At 37.8% G+C, this 27,995-nt stretch overlaps 2 protein-coding genes across 2 annotated transcripts; one reads left to right on the forward strand and one right to left on the reverse strand.

Annotated features, from left to right (window-relative positions):
- Nucleotides 1-1,627: 1,627 nt before the first annotated feature.
- On the forward strand, nucleotides 1,628-7,674 carry sccpdha.1 (saccharopine dehydrogenase a, tandem duplicate 1). Its single transcript, XM_056256152.1, has 12 exons — nucleotides 1,628-1,872; nucleotides 3,242-3,354; nucleotides 4,112-4,192; nucleotides 4,576-4,705; nucleotides 4,828-4,877; nucleotides 5,006-5,136; nucleotides 5,984-6,101; nucleotides 6,297-6,416; nucleotides 6,525-6,581; nucleotides 6,667-6,778; nucleotides 6,857-6,938; nucleotides 7,052-7,674. The coding sequence occupies exons 1-12, from the start codon at nucleotides 1,674-1,676 to the stop codon at nucleotides 7,140-7,142; spliced, it is 1,284 nt and encodes a 427-aa protein (XP_056112127.1). The 5' UTR covers nucleotides 1,628-1,673; the 3' UTR covers nucleotides 7,143-7,674.
- Nucleotides 7,675-7,780: 106 nt separating this feature from the next.
- On the reverse strand, nucleotides 7,781-27,966 carry kif28 (kinesin family member 28). The gene is made up of 23 exons (XM_056256153.1): nucleotides 27,881-27,966; nucleotides 27,517-27,708; nucleotides 27,158-27,361; nucleotides 25,175-25,210; nucleotides 24,766-24,993; nucleotides 23,810-23,964; nucleotides 21,492-21,603; nucleotides 21,300-21,367; nucleotides 20,982-21,124; nucleotides 20,782-20,903; nucleotides 19,080-19,170; nucleotides 18,925-18,985; nucleotides 18,678-18,801; nucleotides 18,364-18,526; nucleotides 17,370-17,473; nucleotides 16,957-17,064; nucleotides 13,629-13,915; nucleotides 13,410-13,544; nucleotides 12,310-12,476; nucleotides 9,744-9,838; nucleotides 9,462-9,600; nucleotides 8,311-8,459; nucleotides 7,781-8,157 (listed from the first exon to the last, which is right to left on the reverse strand). Exons 1-23 carry the CDS (start codon nucleotides 27,953-27,955, stop codon nucleotides 7,999-8,001), a joined length of 3,117 nt encoding a protein of 1,038 aa, XP_056112128.1. The 5' UTR covers nucleotides 27,956-27,966; the 3' UTR covers nucleotides 7,781-7,998.
- Nucleotides 27,967-27,995: the final 29 nt, after the last annotated feature.

Below are 27,995 nucleotides of genomic sequence, written 5' to 3' on the forward strand. Positions count from 1 at the left end.
ATTTGCTCAGGCATGTCTATTGTTAATAATCTTAACAGTTATTGTAATCATGGTATTCAAATACTTAGTTTTTGTTCATTCATGTTTATTCTTATTTGGTTATTGTCATAAGTGCATCTTGTGTTTATTCTACCGAATCTGTGTCTTGAACATTGTCCTTTTGAGGCACAGTCTTACTATGGTAATGTCTGCAGTTAATGAAGTAAAAGTAATGTGTAGTTTGCTGTGCTCTGCTCAAGTGCGTGAAAGTACTTGGCGGGAACTGTACAACTTTATTTTGTGTTGTCTGGTTTTCTTTTGTATTTGTGTGTTGTCTGGCTGGTTCAGATGACCATTGAATGTCTTTATTGTGTGAGTTTTCAGTATTTATTTACAACAAAACAAAGTCTTTTAGAATCACACGTTCTGGTGCATGCACTCTCTTAATACTGTCTGTACAGAGACCATTGGAAACTATATTTGTTTATCTTCATTTTGATTTTGTGTATATATCATGTGATGATTGCTGTATTTCCTAATTGTATGGTTCAAATCTGTTTAGTTATTGTCTTTGGAGAAAATTTTAAAGGAAAATGCAATGAGATGTCTTCGACCAAAAATACATGGTGAATAAATCTTATTGTTGGGACTGATGTGTCTTTGTATTATTTGAATGAAGTTTAAACGTTTTTAAAGTCGTATTATGCATTAATCATTCAAATCAAGATGAAATTAAAAGGAACAATCCTTAATGCACATTCCTGGTCTTTATTGTGCACGATTCATGAGTGCACATTATTCAACAAAAAAAAAATCATAATTTATTGCAATACAATAACTTGCTCCATTTCTGAAATGACTGTTTTTCAGCTTACATCATCAAGCTCTCTCCTCCAACCACTTATAATAAGAGATGACGTTTCACAATTCAGTCAATTCCAGATCAATACAATTACTATAGTAATTTTCTCATTGGATATCCTGGGAAAATGTCACATGGCAGAAGAAAATGGGTTTCCGAATAATAGTTTTATTATGCTGACTAAAATTATCTATCTGCATGCCAAAGTTTGCAAGTAATTTATGTAAAAATGAACAATAAAAAATAGTAGATATGTTCATTTAAATGTATTGCTTGCGTATTAATTATATATTTCATTCATATTAATATGTAAAAAAAAAAATATACATTTAAAAATGCACTAATATGTAAAAAAAAAAAAAAAAGTCGTTGTGAACACATTACAGAAAACATAAATATTATACTATAATCCTGAGAATCTTCTTATCCATAACCAGTTCCGCCCACAATCCGAGTAGACCAATCAGAAACGAGGAGATATGACGTATTGCACGGTTGTGTTCTAGAAGTTTGTATGCGTATCATCGACGCAGTTCATATTCGGTCAATACAAAGTATCTTTGCTCGATTTATGCGGGGTTTTTTTTGTGGTCACAACACCTTATGCATCCTTATGCATAATTATTTAAGGCAATCTCGGCTGGGTATCCATCTTCCTCCCTGATTTGATCGATTATTTCAGAGGGTGCGCAAACAGAGCTGCGCATTGATGATCCTCTTCATTGAACTTCATGTTGAAGGCTGACGCCTACGGAAGTAGCTCCAGTCTCCCAACTGTCAAGCGCTGGTCCCACTCTGTCTCTTCCAGTATCCCAGTCTGTCTCTTCCAGCTATGGCGGCGTTCAGCACCTCATCCAGCAGACCCTACCACATCATCATCTTCGGCGCTTCGGGTTTCACGGGACAGTTCGTGGTGGAGGAGGTGGCCCGCACCGCATCCGAGGGTCCCAAGGGGAGTTTGAAATGGGCCGTAGCCGGCAGGAACAGAGCCAAGCTGGAGAAAGTTGTTGAGCAGGCCGCTGGAGTTCTCGGTGGGTGAAGCAAACTCTGTATTTGATTGAATTTAGTGAACCTATAAAACTGCAATATGCTTGAACCCTAGAAATCATCAGGTCTTCAAAAATGCCATAGTGCTTAGTGTTACAATAATTTATAACTCTGTAAAATCATAATGAATAGGAATCTTTCTAACTGTTTCAGAAACTTTTTTTGTCTGGTTTCATTTATTGTTGCATGACCTGTACTGTAGGAACAGCTAAGTTGCTATAAAATCTAGGGACTATGGTATTTTAGCCAAAACTTTGGTTATCATGGTAATTTTTCCAATAGATGTTGCAAGAGTCAAAGAAAGGCTAATTGTCTATTTTATTTATTTATTTTGAGCTGTGTATGCATTGATTTGTATTAATTTTACATTTAACCAAAACTAGTTCTAATAATACTAGTAGGCCTACTAAAACTAAATAAATAAATGGGTAATTAAAAAAAAAAAAACTCCTTTACAAAACGATTGCAATGAGAAAAGCACCAAAAATAGCTACAATTAAAATAACTGAAATATAATATAATATAAAATACTATAATAGCATATAAATAATTCTATTAGAAAATTCTGTTGTTTTTTTTTTTTTTTTTTTTTTTACCCCAGAGATATTTACTCGTGTTTTGCATCTTTTTAAAAAATGTACAGGATTGTTGAGCAGATTGAGTTAGCGAGAATATCTGCAGTAACAAATTCTGCATCTAAATTCTGTTATCCATTTAGTAGAAGTACAAGAGGAAACATTCTAGACTGTAAGCGCAGCAAACTTGGCAAAGATGTCAAAGTGTTGCAATGACACAACTAGATTGGATTGGACTTGACTTTGACCCACATCGTGGCATTCGCCAGCCAGTGAACTGATTTTATTAAGTGATACTTTTCTGCTTTGACAAATAAATTCCTTCTTGTTTAGCTTGGATAATATACATGCATTTTGTTGGACAATAGGGTCTTTGGTCATGGTGGCCTTTTGGGATGGTTTAATTAATCCTGAACAGCTGATGGAAAATTATATTCCAATGACATATTCCATGGCTTTAATCATGTAGCTTTGAATGGATTGGCTCAAACAGAACAATTGCTCAGAGTTATATTTAGATTTCACGAAGAATGAATGTAGGCTGACCGGACACTGAATAACGACACGGCTATTAAGGATTTTTTATGGTCTAAGTAACTTTACAAACTGAATTATATAGGCTATGATACTGAATTTATCCTAGGCTGTTTTGCATCTATACAGTACATTATATCATAAACATGAATAATTTATTGTCAATTTGCATTAAATATGACATATAACCCAGCACTCTTTGCATAATTACAGTGTATGTCATGTTTAAAATGTTTGTTCTCAGGTAAGCCGGAGTTGAAGTCTGAGGTAGATGTGCTCATCGCGGATGTCAGCGATGCCGACTCATTGGCTGCCATGTGCAAACAGGGAGTCATTGTGCTCAGCTGTGTGGGGCCTGTAAGTACGCCGACTGTAGGACACAGAATCACTTCTCTATGGGCAGCAGCATTATATATGATTGGGCGTCAAACATCGAGCTATTGATAAATTACTAATTGAATTTTAAGGGCCTCATGTTTACCCAGATTGCTTCATCAGACTGATAACTGATAACTCACCCATAGTGAGACGAGACTATATGCGGTTTTGCAATACCGTCCTTTAAAAAGAGATAAATACGTTTGTACATTGAACCTCAGATGATCTCCCTCAGTTTTCTTTAAATACATTTGTCTAAAAATAGTAAGGATGTCTAAAAGAGTAAGGATTGTTTTATTTTGTTTTCTCAGATATTTTTAGACAATAGTATATATATTGTATAAAATAAATGTTCATTTACACTACCATTCAAAAGTTTGGTGTCTGTAAGTCTCTTATGCTCACAAAGCCTACATCTATTTGATAAAAAAAAATTAAAACTCTAATATTGTGAAATATTATTACAATTTAAAATAATGCTTTTCTATTTTAATAATCTTTAAAATATAATTTATTCATCTGATGCAAAACTGAATTTTCAGCATCATTTCTCCAGTCTTCAGTGTCACATGATCCTTCCGAAATCATTCTAATATTTTTCTAATAATTCAACGGCCCGTCGTCAATTATTTCTTAAATATTTATACTGTGTACATATTGTTGTATTTTATTTGTATATATACTGTATATATACACTGATATTTACTCATAAGTTTTTTTTAATGTTTTTCTACAGTATCGATTTTTTGGTGAACCTGTGGTCAAAACGTGCGTGGAGAACGGAGCACACTGCATTGATATCTCCGGAGAACCACAGGTGCTTTTCCTGACACTTTGTTCCTATTTCATTATCACATTTACAATAAATCCATAAACTTGCTTTGATCATAACAATATTAAGGTCAAGCATTCACAACCCGTTTTACTTCCATAATGTGACGTATTCCTCAATGAAACATAATGAGAATAAGATGGTTTGATGGCTTCAGCTGAAAAAGTAATTTTGCTTCAGAGGTGAAGCAAGTTATTTTGATGAAAGATTATAGAGACATATTTTTGGTAATACCATCATGAATTGTAAGACCAAGGATGGGTATCAAGCAAAATGGGTCTATTTTGATTTCATGTTGACTGAAACAACATTTTGCTTTGAGTGCAATCTCAAAATTCAGAGATCTGTGTATGTTGTATTTTCTGTAGTTCCTGGAGAGTATGCAGCTAAACTACCATGGCCAGGCTGCTGAAAAGGGCGTCTACGTTGTGGGAAGCTGTGGTTTTGACTCCATTCCTGCAGACATGGGCGTCATTTACACCAGGGACCAGTTTAAAGGTATGTAATTATTGCATCATATTATGTTAAATTATATTATATTAAACTATAACAAATTATATAATATTTTTAAATACTTATATCTTTTAGTAATATTAATATGCTGTTGTTTTCATTACCAGGGACAATAACTGCTATTGAGAGCTTTTTGACTGCAAATGCAGGGCTTGAGGTTGGTGCTCATAAATTTTAATCTTAAAAAATATTAAGTATTAAAGTTGTGAACATTGGAATAGTCTGTTTTTTTAAAAGGCCATTGTGTTTAAGTCTCAGCTGACCCACATTCTCGTGTGTCCGTAGGGAGGCAGCATCCATGATGGCACCTGGCAGTCGGCCATCTATGGCTTAGCTGACGGCCCCAAGTTGCGAAGCCTCAGGAAGAAGTTTAGTCACAAGCCTCTTCCTGTGGTGGGGGCAAAAATTAAAAGGAGGTGTGTACAACAACAAGCAATCCCAGACAGCAACATAGTGTCGGCCCAGTTCCGGCCCACATCTGGTACACGTGGAATCCACACGTACCTGATGTGGATTCCACGTGTACCAGATGTGGGCCGGATCTGGGCCGACACTATGTTGCTGTCTGGGCCTGCTTGATCGTAATTTATATTATTTTCTACCCTCTCTCTCTCTGACCTTTACAATGAAACAGCCTGTTTATGTCACTGTACCTTTAAGACCTCTGTATGTGCTCTACCGTTCAAAAGTTTGGGATTGGTACGAAGTAGCTTTTGCTCATTGCTCTCCAAGGCTGCATTTGTTTGATCAAAAATACAGTTAAAACAGTAATACTGTAAAATAGTGAAATATTACTATTTAAAATAACCGTCTTCTATTTTAATATGGTTTAAAATGTCATTTATTCCTGTGATGAGGAACAGCAGCCATTACTCCAGTCTTCAGTGTCACATGATCTTCAGTGTCATGATGATGTGGAAAACACAGTTGTGCTGCTTAATATTTATGTGAAAACCATTTTATCTATATATATATATATATATATATATATATATATAATTTGTTTTTCAGGATTTAGTTGAAATAGAATTTTTTTGTTACATTATAAATGTATTTACTGAAACTTTTGGTCGATTTAATGCATCCTTTTCTGAATAAAACCTATTAATAAAAAAACTTCTTACTGACCCCAAATTTTTTAATCGTAGTGTAAATGACCTGTTTATGATTGGCCTGTTATGGGTGAGTATCAGCACAATGTCGTTCATCAAACGGACACAAATGTGTCTGTTATCAACAAAAACAGAATTTCTATCTCTACAGGGGTGCGCTGTTTTATAGTAATGAGGTACAGCAATATGCACTTCCCTTCATGGGTTCTGACCCATCAGTGGTGAAAAGGACCCAGCGCTACTTACATGAAGAACTCAATGAGTCACCGGTAAGTTATAAAACTATTAAATATTGTTTTCATTCATTGAAATAAAGCTGAAATAAATAAATGGACAATTGAACAAAATGACTGCAACAAGATTAAAGCAGTAATTCACAAATTCCTATAGTCAGTTTAATTTAAAATGACCTGCATTGCAAAAAATATTACAAGTTTTGTTTGTACCGACTTATTTTTTTACAGGTTCAGTATGGGGCGTATGTTGGTGTCGGCGGTATTTCCAACATTTTTAAGCTTGTCTTCGCTGGAATGATGTTCTGGTTCCTTGTAAAGTTCAGCTTTGGCAGAAATCTCCTTATTAAGGTAAACCATCATTTTGTGAAAGCCATATATTGCTGAAATATTGCATTTCATTTGATGACTACATTGCAGATCTTGTGTTTTCTAATCAATTATATACTTTGTCTGCAGTTTCCAGAGTTTTTCTCATTTGGCTACTTCTCCAAAGATGGTCCAACTAGAAAACAGGTTTTATACCCATATCTTAATCTAGTCTGTCAGCTATAATCTTTAAGATTACATGGACGGCTTCATTTAAATGTGATGTCTGCAGATGGAGGGCTCCTCTTTCCGTTTCGTCTTTTTTGGAGAGGGTTACACTGAAGATCAGGACCTCACCGAGGGCAAACCCAACGGCAAGATCCGCACTGTGGTCAAAGGACCAGGTATGCATATTAGCATCAGCCTCATGTTAGTGTACATGAAAAGCTGCATCTGTATATTTCTCATATCCCTTTTTCCAGAGGCAGGATATGTCACCACACCAATCGCTATGGTTCAAGCGGCCATTACCATGTTGAATGAATCAGATTCTCTTCCAAAAACGTGGGTTCTGCCAACTTATCCAGTCATATATCCTCAAAACTTAACCTAAATAAGCAGTTGGTATCATTAAGTGTCACGTCCTGAATGTATGTTATTGGGTTTACTCTCCACAGTGGCGGCGTGTACACTCCAGGAGCGACGTTCGCCAAGACCACCCTCATCGACCGCCTCAACAAACACGGCATTCAGTTCTCCGTCCTTTAAGTCCCTTCTTCCGAAGCACCTATTCATTTTCTTGCTTGAGCGTTGAGAAATGTTGTTGCTATTTGAAGCTTCCTCGGCTATCTTGCAGTTTTCCGGTTTAGTGTCCTGGCTTGCAAACAGTAGACTGGGATGAGTTTACTAGCATGCACTCTGCTCAAATGGCTGTGAAATTTGAACTACAAGTGCGGCACAAATCCCTCCATTTTATCACACGTGTTTCGGTTTGGAATTTGAATTTTGTTCCAATGTTTTTTTTTTATCACTAACAGAAATGCTCATTCTCACAGATGACCGACATCTCTGAAAACATATTTAAAGCACACCCAGAGTTGAAAGAAAATATAGAGAAAGTTTTTGTTATATTGTCATGAGTTGTTATATTTGTGAATCCTATTACTAGAACAGGACAGTTAAACTAATACAAGAAATGAGAGAAAATGTTTTAGAGACCAATGAATCTGTGAGTGTCTGAAAGATTGCAGAATGCTGTTCTGGCTTGTTTCTAACTAAATAAAGTACATATCAAATCGTATTTTGGGGTGAAAGTATTTAAGAGCTGTGTCTATGTATTTGAAAAGTAGTACACGCTTATGTAATAGTCAATACGGTGCGTTTTGACAAATGGAGAGTATTCCAGTACACAATTTTCACACAGTGCGTAAAGTGCATTCTGCATTTAGCTGTTTAAAAATAGTAGGTAGTGCCCCATTCAAAATGCACTCTTAAGACATAATCAGAGCATGAATCATTAAAATTGCAAGCAAATATGTCTAGCACTTCTTCAACCCTTTAATCAACAAGAATTAGTCTTATAAATGAACAATTTTATGCAGAATAATTGATTATAATAGGTGTATCAGGACCAAATCCCAGACTTTTCTCTCTTTCGACGTACAATAGCAGCCACATCTTGTTTCAGAGTGGTTACACACTGTTCCAGCTGTTCAGAAAAGTCCTTCAGAAGATACGTATGCTCATCAACAAACAGTCTAAAACCCAACAGGTCTGCTTCTTCCTATGGAGACACAAACGCACAATGTATCAATGCTCTCAACCTTACAGTTACAGCTTGTACACCCCAAAAGACTTTGCTGGTATCTGCATAAATTCTTTCGCATTAATGATTGTGTCAAACATCTGACCAGCAGAGGCTGACTGGCATAATTACACTGGGTCTGTGTCTGCGCAGCCGCTGAAGTTGCCCCCTAACAGAGGTCATGCTGTGGTAGAACACTTTTAAGGCTTTGGCAAATTCAGCATCACAGCTGGGCCTCAGACTGCCTCTTCGTTCCTGCCGACCGCGGTTATTCTCCACACCTGCGGCAGAAATGTGGGAGAATAACAGTGTTATAAATTGAGCAGGAGGCAGTATGGTGACCCACTTGTAGAAAAGCTGAGCTGTTGTGTGAATACATTTGTGTTCTTGCATGTTCCATGCTTGTTATGTATGGGATAATGTACATCCAGCCGGTTGTTATCTCAGAATAAACCCCCGACAGGGTGATGAGGACCCTGACGAAAAGCGGATGGGTCTTGCATCAGCCTGAAGGGGGTTTATTCTGAGATAACAACCGGCTGGATGTACATTATCCCGCTTATTACACGGCTACTTGTCACACAAGTAAATAATTAGACACGAAATATTGATCTGAGTTGAAATATTTTATTAGGTCTTTAAACGCAAAGCTTCCGCGGAGAGAGCAGTTGCTATCGCGGCAAGTTCAAACTAGACGGACATTTAGGAGATACGGTATACAGTCATACCACTTATTACACAGCATTTCGCCACATAAATAATTATGGATATAAGAGATATTGATTTCAGATTAAACCGTTTTAAAATGTTACCTGTTTTTATCTTATAATCCAACAGTGTACAAAACAATAGTCACAAAATGGCAACAGCTGCGTTTGTATGAAACAAGAGAGAGCGAGTCCACGATACTGGATGGCATAATTCAATAAGTGTACACAAAATATTGATTTGACTGAGTTTTAATATTTTATTAGCTCACCAAATGCAAAACTTCCACGAAGGAAAAACGTTCCTTGCAAGCGTATAGCGCTGCTGACTTCAGTAACCCGAATGAGCCTGCGTTATCGGTTTTCAGCGGTTGTTATCTGGGAATAACATACCGCTGGATGGCGCGATTGACCAATCAGAATCAACTATTCCACAGAGCCGTGTAATAATGTAGGATAATTGCAAGAGGTATTGGGTTCAGATCCCGGACGAGCCCCCAATTTGTGTTACACCCTGACCAAGGTTCTACAATATCTTGACAGTAATGTACTAGATGACTTATCAAAAGTACTCACCATTTCTGGCTGAGTTGAGTTGCTCTCTCAGACAGCTGTTTTCTTTCCTCAGTGCCGCATTAACATTTCTCAGCTGTTCCATATCTTGATGAAGGGCTCGGAGAGATGGGCTGAGGTCAGAGCCTCTGGTTTCTGCAGTCTAAACAAACATGAAAACACATCCATAAAATAATTCCGTTTCAGGGAATCCCAGAAATAACCCTGGCCTGGCTCATGCAAGACATTTAAACAATGCACATTTATTTGAAACATACACATGGTCAGTTTATTTAAGGAATATACCGGGTGTTCTGATGCACTGATCTTGTCAATAATGATGTTGTCCTCTTGAGTCATCTTCACCCCATCCATACAGGAGACTAACTCAGAGCATCCTTCTACAAACAGAAACATGTTTATTGGAGAAGTTCAAGAATGCCTCAAAGGCAAATGGTTCAGTTTGATTCTTGTTCCAGTTTCTACAGCGTCTTTGTATTTTCACTTATCAAATGACTTTATTGTCAATCTTAACTCTTTTAAAAAACGTTGCCATTGCCAGCCACCACAAGCGTTTTTTTATAATTTTCACTTTTTTTATATATATATTCTAGCTTCATGCATTCTTTTTTTTTTTTTTTTATCAACACTTGAATGTGGGTAAGTTTAATTAAAGCAGCACTAGGTTACTTTTCAACCTTCATAATATATTTCCAAGTCTCTTGTGATGGTACATCGACTTACAATAGGTTGAATGACACGTCTGCCATAGCCTGACGGGGTCTGTAGCGTTTTTAATCGTACTTTTAAACTTCGGGTTTCGAGTAGTAACCGGCGAACAAAGAGAACTACAAAATTCGACTGCTTTACGGCATATACGTCACTTCCACCACCACCCCCACTTCCTTAAAATCGGACGTGCGAGCCAAATGTTATAGTCATGGCCGAAGCAGCACAGAAAAACAAGAAAGCAAAGGTTTTATCGGAGCAAAGCAAAAAGAGAAAAAGAGAAAGTGATCGCGTTAAAGGCAGAACGAGGATCAACATTGGAGGGGGGGTGCCCGACCGATGCGGACTTGGCAAAAAAAAAAAAAAATCAAATGAAAGCCTGTGTCTAAATGGCGTGCACAATTTTGGTAGGGGCTACATTCTTGCAAGTAAATATATAAGATGTACAAAATCATATTTTAGGATACCTAACATGTCTGTGATATTTGTTTATTTGTCTTGCCTCAAGCTATAATGCAAATCGATTTGTAAAATTTGCAGATTCATTTATGGTAGCTTGATATTATAATATTGACGATATATGGTTATTATCAACCACTCAAACATTGCATTGAAGTATCATATAGATTCAGTAAAACGGTAACCAATAGACTAGGCTACTATAATGACGCTGGCTTGTAAACGTGATCATCGCGATCATTTGTCGTTAGAAAAAAAATAAAACCCATGAAATTATATTCATATGACATGCTGAAATATATGCCACTGTACCTGGGATGAAGACATTTCACACGCGACGCAAGCAGAACACCTGCATGTGACCTCCTCCTACAGTGTTCAGGGCTATCGTGGTTGTCAACAAATGCACGTGCATATAGGATGACAGAATTTACGACAGTAGTAGAGGTCTAGAGGACAATACTGTTTCCCAACTGTAGGGGGACCCCACCCCGAGAGCAAAAGTTCCCTGGTGTTACTTTAAAAAACAGCAACATTTTGAGCAAAAGAAAATGAGAAAACATAGGGAGTAGATCAAGTCCATCAACACCCCTAATGCTTGCACATTCCTATAGCTAGTTCTGGGTCAACATTTCATTCAGTCATATTAGGCAGTTTTGATTATTTGATTTAATCTTGATGATCGCGTTATTTTACATAAGCATATGATTACATATGATATCGCTTGTTTCTGCATCTTCCTCGCTAGTGTTTTGATCAGGAGATGAAGTACTCTTTCAGAAGATGAGTAATAGCGCCCCCTACCGTAGAACAGAGAAAACACGGAAAGCCGGAAAATTCCGTCCAAGGTTGGGAAGTTTGGGTGGGAAGTTTGGGGTCAGAAAAGATTTTGCTTTAAAAGAAACGAAAACTCATATTAAGCAATGAAGCAGCACAAATAAGAAACCTTTTTTTTAGCACCAAACTAACATATTAGAATGATTTCTAAGTGATCATGTGACACTGAAGACTGGAGTAATGATGCTGAATATTCAGAATAAATTATATTTTAAAATATATTAAAATAAAAAAAGTTATTTAAAACTGATAATATTTCACAAAATTACTTTTATTGTATTTTTGGAGAGAATAAGAGACTTATTTCAAAAACATTAAAGGTGGGGTATGTGATTTTCTTTTTTGACCATTTTTTCAAAATCACTTGAAATCCTATTCCTAACCCACTTACAGCCACTGAGTTAGAAGCACTGAAATGAAAATTAAGCAATTTAATCATCTGTGGAACGGGCAGGACTCGAAAAACTCCAGCCAATCATTTCCAAGACCACCTGGAATCATTGGGCATAAGTGCGTCAATCAACTGTCGTACCATACCCCCATCCCCCTCGTGCGCGTGTCCCCTTCGTGCGCATACTCAAAGCTCATGACCCAGTCACAGTAAGTGCAAGTCGCCCCGGTACAGAGAGAGAGAGAGAGTAAGTGCATGATTGCGCGTCCATGTTCTTCGAATGGGTGGAGTCAGGGCCAGCGTTGGAGGAAAGAAGGTAGGACCTTTTGAGTTGTGTATTTTCAAAATCTGCCAGCCGTTTTGCAAATCCCATACCCTACCTTTAAATAAACCTCACCAACCCCAAACTCTTGAATGTTTGAGTGTAATATTCCTTGTATAATATGAGGCTTTTACCCTGCAGACCCCACAGCTGCAGCACCAGGGCATTGCTCTGCAGGTGGTTCAGCAGTTCCTGAGAGGTTCTCAAAGCAGTGAACTGGACTCTGTGGTCCATCAGCGGGTTCACATTGTGCCATATCGCTGGAGTGTAGAGGGGCTGCGGGCAGTCAAACACCCGAAACCTGTCAAGCAGAGTTCAGGTCATTCTTTAGCTCAAATCAAATTTAATTTCAAATCTCAACAGGAATGCAAATCATCAGATATGGCATTATTATTAACTAAAACTAAAATAAAGCTCAAATCAAATCAAATATAAATTTTAGATGGAAAAACAAACTAATGTTTTTTTTTTTTAAATAAGCTTAAATTACTAACTGAAATAATAATAAAGATATTAAGAAAACAACAAAAAGAATAATAAAAATGAGACAATCTGATAACAAAATTACTAAAATTAAACTAAAATTTAAATAAAAACTTTAATGTATACAAATAAAAGTAACATTAATAAACTAAAAAGTAAATAAATACGTAACTAAATAAGTTCAGACATGTCATACACCGCAGTGTTCATTATTGTGATTAGTGTACTAAGGTCAAAAATAATCTGGTGATTCATTTTGGTAAAAAATCTTGGTTGATAATCAACACCTTACGAGAATTATGGAACTTTTGATATGAACAAGTATTATTACTAATATAAAACAAAAATAAGTTTTCATAAAATCCATACTTAGCAGTCTTACACAGACACTTCATGAAGAGTTCCATCACTTAATATTCAGCAATATTATTGACCTGACTGCACTGACACTATTGGATGAGAACTCAACTTAGCTGTGTGATGACATCACATCACTGTTTTCTGCAGAGCTGCTTTTTAGCTGAATTGTATTCATTTCCTAATTGATGTACTTTACCCAGTTATTGAACCGAAATGAATCAACACTGAATTGATTTCAACTAAATAATGACTGTTTACTATTGTACTTTTAAAGTTGCTTTACGGCAGAATTGAAGTCCATTTGCATCACTGAATCGTTATGTTCCTGTTATCACTGTAAAGCTGCTTTGAAACGATCTGTATTGTATAAAGCGCTATATAAATAACTTACCCAATCTGCACGCCTCTGTTGCGAGCCTCTTTAACCCAGCGTAGGCCACAGCACTGATCCAGAACCAGCTGAAAGTCCAGCCGCTTCCCAAGCAGCTCTGACGGGTCAATAAGGATGTCATCTTCACCCAGGGGCCTACGAATGACAAATATCATAGCACTACCAATATTTCACTCATTTAATCAACATTTTCATTTTACATGTCGAAATGTTACCCACAATCCCATGGGGCTGCAGGGCACAAGCTGTGTCTGCAGTATGGCCTCCTCCGTTCCTTCGGGACCCACCACTTCCACCTGCTCCTCCAGAGGGATGCGGAACGCCAGGGACTGCAGCCACAGGTGAGCACTGCCCAGGTGCAGGGGCTCCAGAGGATCCCAGAACGGATCTCTTTGCCTGGGGAGAGGAGCTCGGTCTGCCCCCTCTCCTCCTCCCACCTGCTGCTGGTACGCCTCTTCCATCAGAAACTTACGGTTGACAAATTTGGCTTTGGACCACATCCACACCTGAGAAGACATTGATTTCCAGGGGACTTTTTACCTTTATAAGGACAACTTTTCTAACCTTTTTAAATGTATGCCATGCTTTTCATCTTAAATGTATTAAATAGTGGTGTCAAACGACTAAAATATTTAATCGCGATTAATCGCATGAATGGCACAGTTAACTAGCGATTAATCGCAATTAATCGCACATTTTTATCTATTCTAAATGTCTCTTGATTTCTTTTTGTCTCATTATTTTTTCTCATTTTAATGCTCTTATCAACATGGAAAAGTGGATCGGCTTGCTTTGTGCAGATGTTTTTTATTGAAAACAACATTGACATATAATGTTCAATTTCACACTAACATTCTCACTTGGGGCAAATAATCTCTCAATGTAACACTGTCCATCAATAAAAGGGTGAAAGAAATACTGACAAGGTCCTGATATTGACGAGGGGGCGGAGAATTCGCATCAGCTGTGTGTGTGTGTGCTTGGCCATCAAGTGGTATTTCAGACTGGACGTGCTGTGATGACGATAGCTCAATTCACAAAGACAAAACACACAGATCACTTTGGTGTTGTCAATGGAACTATTTGGCAACTTTTTAAAAGTAAACTTTCCATTCAGAATCTTATTGGCATCCATTTTGGCGTCTCGCGCTCGTCATCCACTCAAACCGTAACGTTAACCTACTATTTGGGCGGCTCGCAAGCCCAAACAAGTGTGTGCGGCGTCGTGCCTGTTGTTTTGTTTCCGGTCTAGCTAGATCCGCTTGCGCTTTGGTCGACGAAGCAACAAAACGTCCTCGCGCGGCGCAAGCCATTGAACTGAATGGGTTTCATAGCGCAGCGCCGCGCATGCCGCGTCCTGTTGCAAAAGCATGTGAAAAAAACGACAAAGTTTGCTAGGCCAAAAAGACCGTTAATCGCGCGATAAAAAAATTAACCCCGTTAAAATGGGTTTGCGTTAACGCCGTTAATAACGCGTTTAACTGACAGCCCTAGTATTAAATAAATGCAATTAGAAAAACAAGACACTTTAAGGGTGTCACCAATTGAAATCAGTATCAACAAAATCTAGGTGTGGCACAGATGCTTTATCCATTTACATCGCCTGTTTAAAGGCACATTGATGAAATCGAGGGTAACGTGGGTATAATGTCATTGATAGGCGACGCACAGACACGGTCCGTGTCCTGGTTAAAACTGCTGATTTCTCTGGATTTAAACATTCTTCGAAACATTTGGGATAATGTACGTACACAAATCAACAAAACATATAACATTGTTCTAGTGGTTTTTGGATATTTTAATCCCAAAATCTTACATATAGTGCCTTTAATGCAGCTTAGAGATGCCATGAATGCATTTACACTGCAGTATCAATTTCATAAATAACATTATGAGATTAATGTTAAACAGACAATGTACTGAATATAAAAACATTCAATACTGTAAAAAATGCAATTATACTTTATGAAAATAAAACCTCCCATAGGTGGTGCATAGTCGCTTTCTTAATGTGTGAGCCATTTCTTTCTTTTTTTCATTGAATCGATTCTTTCAAAAAACTTAATCCAATCAGGAATGAAGCAAGTGACTGTCTTTATGTCTGGGGCATTGAATCATTGACTCACCCGATTCATTCGAAAATGCTTAATCATTCAGGAACAAAATATCACTGTGTTGATCGGAGAGGCAACGGTTCTGCTGTCGATACTGACAATATTGTGTCTAAAATGTACGTCACTAAAAATAGGCTTTGTTTAAGTTAATATTTAATTTATTTATTAATTATATACCACTAGATAAAGTATAAAATAGTGATGATCTTGAAAAGATGACAAATGAGCATCTGGCTCAAGGCAGGGGGTCATGGTATTTCAAAACTGGACTGCCCGACCAAAAATCAGACAGATGGCCACCCAACAGAACTTTTTATAAAAGTCTTAAAGGCACAGCAGAAAAAAAAAATGCTTGTTTTAATATAAGGGGGACAATATGCATGTAAAATTAAACTACAACTGTCTTTGGTGCAAAAAACATTGAGTAGTATTAAAAGTGAACTTAAGGGCAATAAATAAAGGTTTAATGAAAAAAAGTATGGTTCCTTTAAAAGTTTCAGCGCTAAATTGATATTGAGTGAGACGGAAAGTTTTTGTGCATGTTGTGAGATAAAATAACATCAAAGCCCTTGTGATTCTGCTCTGCATCTGATTCTGTAATCGCATTAGTCTCTTATTCAATTACACCAGTCCATGTTTTCAAAAACAACTAATTCCATCTAGGAAAAGCACATCACCTGACATCTGTGTTAAACACTGGTTGGCAGTAAGATATCCCAGTAAGAGATTTTGATGCCTACTTTTTTTTCACTACTCTTAAAGGTCCCGTTCTTCATGTTTTTTTGAAGCTTAGATTGTGTTTACAGTGTGCAATATAACATGTGTTCATGTTTCGCGTGTAAAAAAAACTGTATTTTTCACACAATTTACTCATCTGTATACCGCCGTTTTCACTGTCCAAAAAACGGCCTGATGACTTCCTTGTTCTATGAAGTCCCTCCTTCAGAAACACGTAACGAGTTCTGATTGTGCCAGCGGTTCCTGTGTTGTGATTCGACAGCAGCTTATCGCTCGTTGCCCGGAAAAGTCACGCCTCTTACCATAAATTGGAGATGCATGCGCAGCTGAAGTGCTTCTTCTCCGTGGGAGCGCAACAAGACCACGCCCCCTTTTTTGTGTATTCCTGTGGGCGGAGGTGAGTCAACAAACTGTTCTAGTTACGTCAATAAAAAAGGAAGTAGAGGGATGTAGTCCAAACCGGCCGTTCGCTGTATGCTTTGAAAGGGGACTTTTGTTAAATAAAATATCTCGCTAGGCATTGAACTTTGAGCTTTATAATTTTACAGGTATTATTTATGCAACATTACACACTAATTAGAGTTTGAAAAATGGAATCGCGAAGAACGGGACCTTTAAGTGTTGTGCATTTCCAAAAATCAAAGGAGCTTCTTATCCGTAATTGATTTAAATTCCCACAGAATCATAATTCTCACCTGTTTGCTCTCTACAGATGTCACTCTCACCGCAATGTCCTTCTCCAGGTCATGACCCTTAGAGTCTGTCATTGCCAGATTCTTGATTTCCAATTTGAATTCAACTCCCTGAAAAGATCAAGATTTAAAGGTGCACTGCACTTTAGCTACAGTATGACAGCCTACAGAGGCTTGTACATATACTGTGGATGCAACACCACAACCAAGTTAGGTATCAGGAACCAGAGTGATAAAGCATTTGACTGGCACAAATCGATGTTTCAAAAGGACTATTGTTTTTTTGTTATGGTTTAAACTTCACTGTAAGTGAATCTTTGAACTCCATTTCATGCTAAGAGGCATTTTCCAGCTACTGTTTGTCAAAAATGAATGGATATACTTTACATGATTGCAAGTTTAGTAACTGTACTCACCTTCTTTAACTCTTTACTCATTTGATTAGCTTCTGTCACCATGGGCATCAGCTTTATATAGTCATAGAACACAGGCAGTAGACTGGGGTCAGGCTGGTGTGGCCCTGCAAGTGATGTTTTTGTTAACTAAAACTAAAACTATTAAATCCATTTTCCTTAAATAAAAAAATAAAAAATGTTGCCTTGGTATTTTAAATGAAATTACGCATTTCACCCCACGCCTCCGTTGCTAATTGCAAATTCCAATGTCATTTTAGAGCAATTAATGGGGGCTTGAGCCATTGATAGCACACTAATGTAGTTATTAATTCAGTTTGAGAGAGAGAGAGAGAGAGAGATAGCATGTGTGAATTACCTCAGTCTGTGCGTCTCTCAACGGTGTTCGGCACCAGCGTCAACTAATAGCGAACATTTAAGTTTATCTGCTTCAAAAACAGCGCCATTATTACCTCGCTAGTGAGAAATGTCATGTAGCTTTTAAGTTGCTAAACTATTTTATTGATAAATTCATCAGGGCAGCGCTGACAACAAGTTTCTGTGCGTGTCCGTACTGTATGTGTGTGTGCATTTGAGTGGAGAGAGAGAGCGGGAGAAAGACGGTAATGTGCTTACAGCTTACAAAAATATGGAAATAATTTGCTTTTTCTATCCTATTGTTTACTATATTTATTTGCTTGTTCGGGATCGTTGTGGATTATGGTTCTTTTTCGGTTTTAGTCTGTAAGGACCTTTGAAATAACTGAAATAATTTGGCGACGTGATATGGAACTGTAATCCGGTCAAGACCTTCCTGGACCAACTTTAGCCATGCGTTTCCCTGAACATACTTAGAACGTTTGTCAACCAATCAGATTCAAATATTCAACAGCCCCATAGTATAGTATATAAATAATACTACAATAACACTGGATGCATCTAAATTGAACCAAATCTAAAGATATCTAATAAAAAAACAAGACATTTCAATCGATTTGAATCCAAACCCCACACATACGATGGCCCTGATCTTCACACAGAGACTGAATGTGGAAGCCCTCGGCCTCTGCCAGCTCAGACTGGAAGTAATCATAGTCATAGCGACTCCAGTCCTCTCCTGAGCGCTCCGATGGGAAGCCAATGAACAGGTAAGTGCTGTTCGAACCCAGGACAAGTCGATCCTTCATCAGTACAGAACAAAGGTAGGTTAACAGTAAGCCCAAACTCAACTTGGTAATTCACACAGATCATCATTCCGATTCATATTTGAAAAATGTCTTTATGATTAAAGTACATATAGAAAATAATACAGATACAGATAATTAAACACACCAAATGCTGCAGCTCTATCCTTTTAGATACCGGCACTCCATTCACAATGACCTTTGACCCGGACACAGGAGTAATTAAAACTCTCCTTTGCTGGTTTGAGAACACAGCATGTTTCTCCTGAATGCTGAAATCAGGAAATTCAATTTCACATTTTTTAATAAATGTTTCATATACATCGTTAATGTTTATTATGGGGTGCATTTCATATTGGGATGGAATCTATTCATCTTTCCCATGCTTGACTTACCCTAGACCCCTAATAGAGATCACTCTGGGCGAGTTGTCTGCCAGACCAATATCCCATTCACCTTCTCATAGAAAGATATAAATTACATATTGCATTTAGTTAATATATGGATATGATATAACTGGTCTGATGTCACTATTGTAAGACAAACCCACCTTCCTGTATGAATAGCTTCACCACACCAGAAAGCTGGGCATCCTCATTGATGTTCATTATGTACGGATGCATCTGCATCATCCTTCGTTCCTAAAACGGGATGAGATTTTTGAGAGATTGGTGTTTAAATGAGGGAAAGGATTTGTGATTGCTGCGGGAGAATTGTCCATAACGGTGTTGTTATTTTTAACTAAAACTATTCAAAATTGTTGTTAATTGAAATAATGCTGATTTTTTTTTATAAATATTAGAATATTAGTTCCTCAATGATTAAGCATTTTCGAGTGAATTGGGTGAGTCAATGATTCAATGACCCAATCATAAAGACAGTCACTTGCTTCGTTTAGAAAATGAATGGAACAAAAATGCCGTTTTGAAAGAATCAGTTTAATGAAGGAATCAATGATGCACTTGTTGAGACAGTGACTTGCCGCCACCAAAGGCTGGTTTTAGTTTCCAGTTTTTATTTCAAGTATAATTTATTTTTCTCCACTATTTCATGTTTCTATAGTCGGTATATTTTATATTAAAAAAATTAATCTTATAACGTTATATATTCAACTGCAGTGTAAATGCATTCATGGCATCTCTGAGCTGCTTTAAACAGTGTGTAAACGCATCTAAATGCCACTTCTGAATATAAGAATAAAAAAAAAGTAAAAAACTTAAACGAAAATTAGAAATGATGCCTTGGCAACTATCTGAAAGTCAAAATAAATAAAATAAATGTAAATCAAAGCGAAATAGAAACTAAATAGAAATAGAAAAATGACAAAAGCACATAACAAAATTACTACAACTTAAACTAAATTTAAAATACAAACCATTTAAAACTAGTAATAAATAAAAAAAAATCTGTAAATAATACTAAAAAATAAGTCATTTTGGATAAAAGAATCTAATAGCTCATTATTCCAGCAGGCTCACTACTGCATATCTGTCAGGATTCCTGTCTTCTGTTCCCCTTGTCTTCTGTGGACTTTTATGTTATTTCCTGTTTTGCGCCATGTTTTGTAGTCCTTTGTAGTTTTTCATGTTGATTAGTCTCCCCAGGTGTATCTTGTTTTATCATTACCTTGTTAAGCTTGTTTGCCCCTGTGTGTATATACACCTCTTGTGTTTCGCTTGTTGTACATGTAATGGTTGCTTCTGGTTCTGTTATCCTCATGGTTCTGTTCCTTTCTTCCTCGAGTTCTTTAATCTTTATTTGTTCAATGTGTTATTTTGTTAAAAACCCTGCATTTAGATCCTCGCTTTCGCCTGGTTTCTCCAGCTCATTACAATATCAACCGATGTACTGAATTTAAGTGATGCTTATATTGTACCTAAAACATTTTGGAGTGTCAGAATGAAATGCATATCTATAGGTCATACATGCACATGTCAACATTTCAGTGGTGAATTAATTAGCCCCTGACAAAAGAATATAAGTTTGTATTAATATTTTGTAATATTTAAACTGTGACTTCTCTAAAAACATGTGCCATTACTGGTTTTAGAGACCAACTTTAGACATAAATCAATATTTGTGTATTTTCTATGGAGGAAGTGATTTTGGAGGACACTTACATTTATGAATTTTGCATTATGCATTCAAAGCGATAGTGAATTAGGTATTTATCTTGCCAGGCATTGCTGTGAGAAACTCATAAGTGTTTAAAATCCTTAAGTCACACCATGTAAAAGAGCATCTTTGTGTACCTGTGTTATAGTTGCATACTGAGTCTCCCAGTCTTTTAAGGCCTCTTGGAGATGCTGTTCCCACAATGTCTGAATGGCCCGAATCTGCAGTTCATTATGAGTCAACAATCGCCGCAGCTCCTCTACAACAGACAACACTTTTAATTAGATGTAATGTACTCGCATTTCAAATTTCCTTGTATTTCTTCCACCTTACATACTCGTCTCATCATCAGCTTTACGACCCTCTTGGCCCAGTCGGCTTAGTCTCATAAGTAGTTTTGCATTTTCTGCCTTGAGTTCCTTCACCAGTCGTTCTGTGGGACTCTCATTCACCACGGCTTTATTCTGGATCCGCTTGGCCCTGAAAAGAGGGACATTCCACAATGTGTCCGTTGGAATATATTACATATACTAGGCTGACGCAAAACTAACATGAAATACAGTGGTAACTCTGACTGTCTATACTTCAGCAGGCCGTTTAACTAAACCAGTACAGTAATGACTAAATGTATGTAACTTCTTATTTAAGAAACCACCTCTCTGCATATCGAAGAGTAGAAAGAGACTCTTCATAGCAAATATCTGCAGGACTTAAGGTTGCAATCTGTGAACGAGGACAAGAAACACATCAATGCCCATTCTTTAATTCTAAAACATCACAACGACATTGTTCTAGTTAAGTTTGCCTCAACCATTAAATTGAGGAAACTATGGGCAAAGTTACTTACCATGACGGTTCGACTGTTACCACCAAGAGCAGACTGCAGTAATTTGGTGAGGACAGAGTCTCTATAAGGGATGTGAACTACTTTCTTCCCAAGAGCCGTGTCTGCTAGAGCACTTTATAGACAGATAAATGCAAAACAATTAACGACAGTTAACTTTAACAATTATCACAAATCAAACAACAGTGGCACCAAAATGAACGCCGACCCCACTTATTATACGGCTAATCACTAATTTAAATTATTTTATAGTCTCACAGTATATAATTAGCTTCAGCTAAGTAAAAAATAGTCCATTATAATGTACAAAACAAATAGACCTAGCAACTAGATGAACAATGCAACAATATTACAGTAATATTAGTAATAAAGTATCGACCAATATCAATATCAGAGATATAAGAATGCATACAGTCAAATCAAAATTTATTCAGACACCTTCAACATTTCTCACATTATCACAGTTTATTCGCTATAGTTTAGAAAATGGTAATAAAATATGACAAGAACTGTTAGACTGTCTCACAAATGAATTAGGTTGAATAGCTGTCAGCTGTTACATTTAAGTACACAATTAATACCAATTGAGGTCAACCAATTACCAAGCAATGCTTAATTTTGTTCAGTCTGTGGTGTAAAAAGGTTGCATTAGCAATTAAAGAAAAAAACACTTAAGCAAAACATGGTCAGCTCAAAGTGTCTGAATAATGTTTGGTCCCAAATTTTTATACATTTTACTGGTAGTCCACTGTATGAAGACTTGTTGGGTATGTCACAGTTTACTTTATTTAGCTATCCTCACTTAAATGAAGTATAGTGTCCTGCACCCACCCAAAAAAAAAATATCAAAAATTATATCTGGTGCCTTAATCATTTTTGGTTTAACTGTATATACGCTCACCGGCCACTTTATTAGGTACACCTTGCTAATACAGGGTTGGACCCCCTTTGACCTTCAGAACTGCCTTAATTCGTGCCTTAACTTTTAATGGCATAGATTCAACTAGATTCTGGAAACATTTCTCAAAGATTTTGGTCCATATTGACATGATAGCATCAGTGATGTGAATCTCCCTTTCCACCAGATCCCAAAGTGCTCAATTGGATTGAGATCTGGAGACTGTGGAGGCCATTTGAGTTTAGTGAACTCATTGTCATGTTCAAGAAACCAGATTGAGATGATTTGAGCTTTGTGACATGTTGCGTTATCCTGCTTTAAGTAGCCATAAAAAGATTGGTACACTGTGGTCATCAAGGGATGGACATGGTCAGCAACAGTACTCAGGTAGGCTGTGGCATTTAAACAACGCTCATTTGGTACTAAGGGGCCTAAAGTGTGCCAAGAAAACATCCCTGAAACCATTACACCATCAGCAGCCTGAACTGTTGATACACGTTAAGATGGATCCATGCTTTCATGTTGTTTACACCAAATTCGGAGCCTACCATCTGAATGTTGCAGCAGAAATAGCAGGCAATGTTGCAGCTCATCAAACCAGGCAACGTTTTCCCAGTCTTCTATTGTTTAATTTTGGTGAGCCCGTACAATTGTAGCCTCAGTTTCCTGATCTTAGCTGACAGGAGTGGCACTGATGTGATCTTCTGCTGCTGTAGCTCTTCTGACTCAAGGTTGGATGTGTTGTGTGTTCAGAGATTCTCTTCTGCACCTCGGTTGTAACGAGTGGTTATTTGAGTTACTGTTGCTTTTTTATCAACTCGAACCAGTCTTGCCATTATCCTCAGACATCTGTCATCAACAAGGCATTTTCACCCACAGAACTGCTGCTCAATGGATATTTCCTCTTTTTAAGCCCATTCTCTGTAAACCCTAGAGATGGTTGCACATGAAAGTCCCAGCATATCAGCAGTTTCTGAAATACTCAGACCAGCGCGTCTGGCACCAACAACCATGCCACGCTCAAAGTCACTTAAATCACCTTCCTTCTCCATTCGGATGCTCAGTTTGAACGTCAGCAGATTGCCTTGACGGTGGGTGCTTCTCAATACTCAAAATGATGCTTCCTCATTTCCTCGCTCCTACGTCCTCCAGCCCTTGACCCGCAAACTGATCATACTCAGCCATTTTGAAGGACATCTCAATTTTCTAGTTGCACCGAGAGGATGCACGGAACGAGGAGTGAGTAAGGAAACGAGGATGCACAAATAAGAAATAAGAAGCACCTTGTGTCTACTTGAGTTGCTGTCATGTGATTGGTTGATTAGATATTTGTGCTAACGAGCAGTTCAAAAGGTGTACCTAATAAAGTGGCCAGTGAGTGTATATACACACACTATAGGTTCTATAGTATGTATCTGCTGACCTGATGACATTTCCAAGTGTAGTTAAACTGAGATTGATCGCAGTGCCCTCTTTAAGCCTGTCGGCCTCTGACCCTGATGACCTTTGTCTCTCACTACCAGCCAAGTCCACTAGGTAAATGTTGGACTGTTTGGTGATGCACTCCTTTGAGAAGATCTACAAGCACAGTGAGCATACAAGTAAAGAATCTGTGAGAAAAAAACACTGCAGATCATCTAGAATATGAGGCCCCGTTTACCCTTGTCATTAAAATGCAGCCTATATCTGAATTTTGTCCACAAATATATTGAAAAGACAGATCGGATCTCTGCCCCATGATTGCAGGTTTTTTAAAAGAAACCCTAGCATTTCACTTATAATCAATGAATTAATTTCAGTTTAGCAGGGGCTCACATACTGAGCAGTGTTGTTTTAGTATCTTTGAGATACTATTATAGTTTATATATATATATATATATATTGAATTTGTTTTTAGTTTTGTACTTTCCATTTTAATTTTGGTGGGTGTTTTACTGTTTTGTCATTTTTATTAGTTATTTTTTGTAAATGTCTATAAGGTTTTTATAAATTATTATTTCAGTTTTAGTTATTTTAGTACATAAAGTCAAACTAAATAAATTTTTTGCTTTGGCAACTAGATTTGATCTAGATTCTATTTTATTCTAGTTAACTTTTATTTCAAGTAACAAACATTTTTTATGGTTTTAGCTAACCTGTAACCTTAACCTTTGCAACCTATACCTAAATAAACAGTTGTGTAATCGACACTTCACGGTTAGTTAATTGCAATTATATTTTTACTCAATCATTTAACAACATTTTAAATATTGTGCGGGGAAAACAGATCCGATCTGTTACATGGATACAGAAGCTACTTAACGTGGACGAATGTAAACATGCTATGTTCTGATTGGGTGAACGCATGTTAATGCCAAGTGTAAACAATGGAAAGGACACCTGTTTGAGCTGGACGATGATGAGCATGTGCGAGCGACTGCTGTTGGCGTTCATGTGTGTGGCTGCAGTGGTGCGCGTGCGTGTTCCCTGCTCCATCAGCTGCTCCACCTGTACTGCACTGTCGCAGGGCACCCGCTTTAGCCCCTCCACGTAGAAACCCCTCTGTTGGTCCTCTCTCACCCGCAGACCACCCGCAGATCGGCTGATCTTCGATAGCAGGTCTACAACCTGAGCAAAGTTTGAAGTGCCACTCAAGTCATGTAAAACATCACTATAAACATCAGCAAGTCATCATTTAGCAGACGGTTTCATCCAAAATACACTTACTACAAATAAATTGGGGACTGGACCACAGTTAGAACTGTTAAACATTAATTTATTTCAGATAAGGGTGAAATTGTTCACTTACTTGTTCATTGTAGATTTCCAACATGCTGAAAAATACCTGTAAAAAAAAAAGCATTTTTAAGGTAAAAAGTAATGGTATGTATGTATTCAATATTTTAGGGGCACCTATTGTAATCATTAGTGTTCTTCTTCTGCTGAAGTCTATGGCAGCCCATAGAACCATATGGTAAAAAGTTGTGAAATTTGGCACACAGATAGAGGACAATCTGAACATTAACACAGCAATTTTCTCTCTAACTCAATCTCTCCAGCACCGCCAACTGTCCAAATTTGCACTAACATTTATGCCCTATGATGTCACCCTATGATGTAATTTTCTGTCACAAAAAACTTTCCGCCATTTTTAATTTTTCTGAAAAAAATACTTTTCCGAACTTGTCCTACAAACTTGAAAATTTGTCCGACTTTCATGAAAATCAAACCAGATCATTTTCAGACCAATGCCTACAAAAAACATCAAGTTAATTAGTCAAACTGTTCTAAACTAATAACTTGCGAACAAAATTCTACGAAAAACTTGCCAAAGTGAAGAGGCTATTTCTCCGAAAAGCTTAACAGTACTCAGACCAAACTTTGCTTGTGTTATGACAACCATGACCTGAGAGTCACAAAACCTTCAGTTTTGGTACAGTGCCACCTAGTGGTAAGGAGATATGAAAAATGGCTTAAATTTGCTTATTACTTCTGAACAGTTTTGCCAAGATTCGGTGTAGCATACAGTCGAACAATATCCAATACCCAAAAAATGTCAGCCATTATGAATTTTTTCCTAAAAAGCTACACTATATTGCCAAAAGTATTGGGACACCCCTCCAAATCATTGAATTCAGGTGTTCCAATCACTTCCACGGCCACAGTTGTATAAAATCAAGCACATAGGCATGCAGACTGCTTCTACAAACATTTGTGAAAGAATAGGTCGCTCTCAGGAGCTCAGTGATTTCAAGCGTGGTACAGTGACAGGTTGCCAGCTGTGCAATAAGTCCATTCGTGAAATTTCCTCACTATTAAATATTCCATGGTCAACTGTTAGTGGTATTATAACAAAGTGAAAGCAATTGGGAACAATTACAACTCAGCCACGAAGTGATAGGTGTAAAGCACGCCGCCACTCGACTCTAGAACAGTGGAGACGTGTTCTCTGGAGTGACAAATCACACTTCTCTGTCTGGCAATCCGATGGACGAGGAGAACGGTACTTGCCTGACTGCATTGTGCCAAGTGTAAAGTTTGGTGGAGGGGGGATTATGGTGTGGGGTTGTTTTTCAGGGGATGGGCTTGGCCCCTTAGTTCCAGTGAAAGGAACTCTTAATGATTCAGCATGCCAAGACATTTTGGACAATTTCATGCTCCCAACTTTGTGGGAACAGTTTGGGTCTGGCCCATTCCTGTTCCAACATGACTGTGCACCAGTGCACAAAGCAAAGTCCATAAAGACATGGATGAGCGAGCTTGGTGTGGAGGAACTTGACTGGCCTGCACAGAGTCCTGACCTCAAAGCGATAGAACACCTTTGGGATGAATTAGAGCGGAGACTGCGAGCCAGGCCTTCTCGTCCAACATCAGTGCCTGACCTCACAAATGCGCTTCTAGAAGAATGGTCAAAAATTCTCATTAACATCACACTCCTAAACCTTGTGGAAAGCCTTCCCAGAAGAGTTGAAGCTGTTATAGCTGCAAAGGGTGGGCCAACTCCATATTAAACCTTATGGATTAAGAATGAGATGCCATTAAATGTTATGTGCATGTTCCTTTACACACCACACTGATTGTTCTGGTCCGAATTAGTTGATGATTTGGTGAAACAAACCAAAATGCAGTCAATTTATGTAATTTATCCTTCTAGTTACATTTGTCCTCAGCATGTTTTAGAAATGATTTCTAAATTCCATCAAACCAAATAGAAACTGACACCAAACTTTTACAAAGCATTGCATTATTTAGCATCACTCAAAATGAATCACCTTGAATATGACTGACAAACCTGACACTGCCTGCTGTCTTGTGTGCTCCTGATAGACTGAAATAGTCTCTCGCAGAGGGTGGGTATGAGGCCTTTGTTAGAACCATAACCGACCATGGAGTAACTCTTCCCAGAGCCAGTCTGCCCATATGCCAGTAATGTGGCATTGTAGCCCTGCAGTGCATTATCCAGAATGCCTTGCCCCAAATCCAGAAACACACTTGTCTGTAAATGACCACAGGGGACAGAGGGATTGAATCAAATAGAAACTTTGTTAGTTCATCTGTTACCATTTAAGCACACATTTCATCTTTGTAAACATGCCCATCGATGCATCCTCTTTTGCAAGGTGAGATAACATCTATAAAACCTGATGTTACCTGGTCTGCGTAGCGCCCACCTGCCTCCTCTGGTACAAACAGACCATCTTTGTTTCTAATGAAGCCGCTATGGGACCAGTAAGTGTAGTCAAAAGTGAAGGTGCGGCTGTTCTGCGGGTTACGAGGGTCCTGAATACTGATATTGTTCGAGGTCATTGAGATCACACAGCGACTGCCTGCATCCCGCTCTCTCTGTATAACCAAGAAAAAGTTTCAATTTTGAAAGGCTTCAAAGTCTCAAAGCTGTTCTTCCATCTCAAATAGTCAACCTGTTAAATTGGACAACCAAAATAGTCTTAAAATGCATTCATGCACACCTTACTATATACCTTTGCAGTATTTGAGGTGAACTGGCTGTACTAACCTTATTGAAAGGCCTGACTCTGACTGCCACTTTCACACAATCCTTGCTGGCCATTTCGATTCCCCTCACCCTCATGCTCACGTGGATACTTCGGACACAGAAAACACAGAATGAG

The sequence above is a fragment of the Rhinichthys klamathensis genome, unplaced genomic scaffold (genome assembly GCF_029890125.1).
Source record: "Rhinichthys klamathensis goyatoka isolate OS25496 unplaced genomic scaffold, OSU_Roscu_1.1 h1tg000123l_1, whole genome shotgun sequence".
In the NCBI taxonomy this organism is placed as follows: domain Eukaryota; kingdom Metazoa; phylum Chordata; class Actinopteri; order Cypriniformes; family Leuciscidae; genus Rhinichthys; species Rhinichthys klamathensis.

Excerpts from the sequence above, each read along its gene's own strand:
- sccpdha.1 (XM_056256152.1), top strand. The coding sequence starts at position 1,674 with ATGGCGGCGTTCAGCACCTCATCCAGCAGACCCTACCACATCATCATC. Across the intron at positions 1,873-3,241 it reads GCAGGCCGCTGGAGTTCTCG|GTAAGCCGGAGTTGAAGTCT; the intron begins GTGGGTGAAGCA and ends GTTTGTTCTCAG. Across the intron at positions 4,193-4,575 it reads ATATCTCCGGAGAACCACAG|TTCCTGGAGAGTATGCAGCT; the intron begins GTGCTTTTCCTG and ends TATTTTCTGTAG.
- kif28 (XM_056256153.1), bottom strand. The coding sequence starts at position 27,955 with ATGAGGGTGAGGGGAATCGAAATGGCCAGCAAGGATTGTGTGAAAGTG. Across the intron at positions 23,965-24,765 it reads TCATCGTCCAGCTCAAACAG|ATCTTCTCAAAGGAGTGCAT; the intron begins GTGTCCTTTCCA and ends CTGTGCTTGTAG. Across the intron at positions 18,986-19,079 it reads GAAGCTATTCATACAGGAAG|GTGAATGGGATATTGGTCTG; the intron begins GTGGGTTTGTCT and ends TTCTATGAGAAG.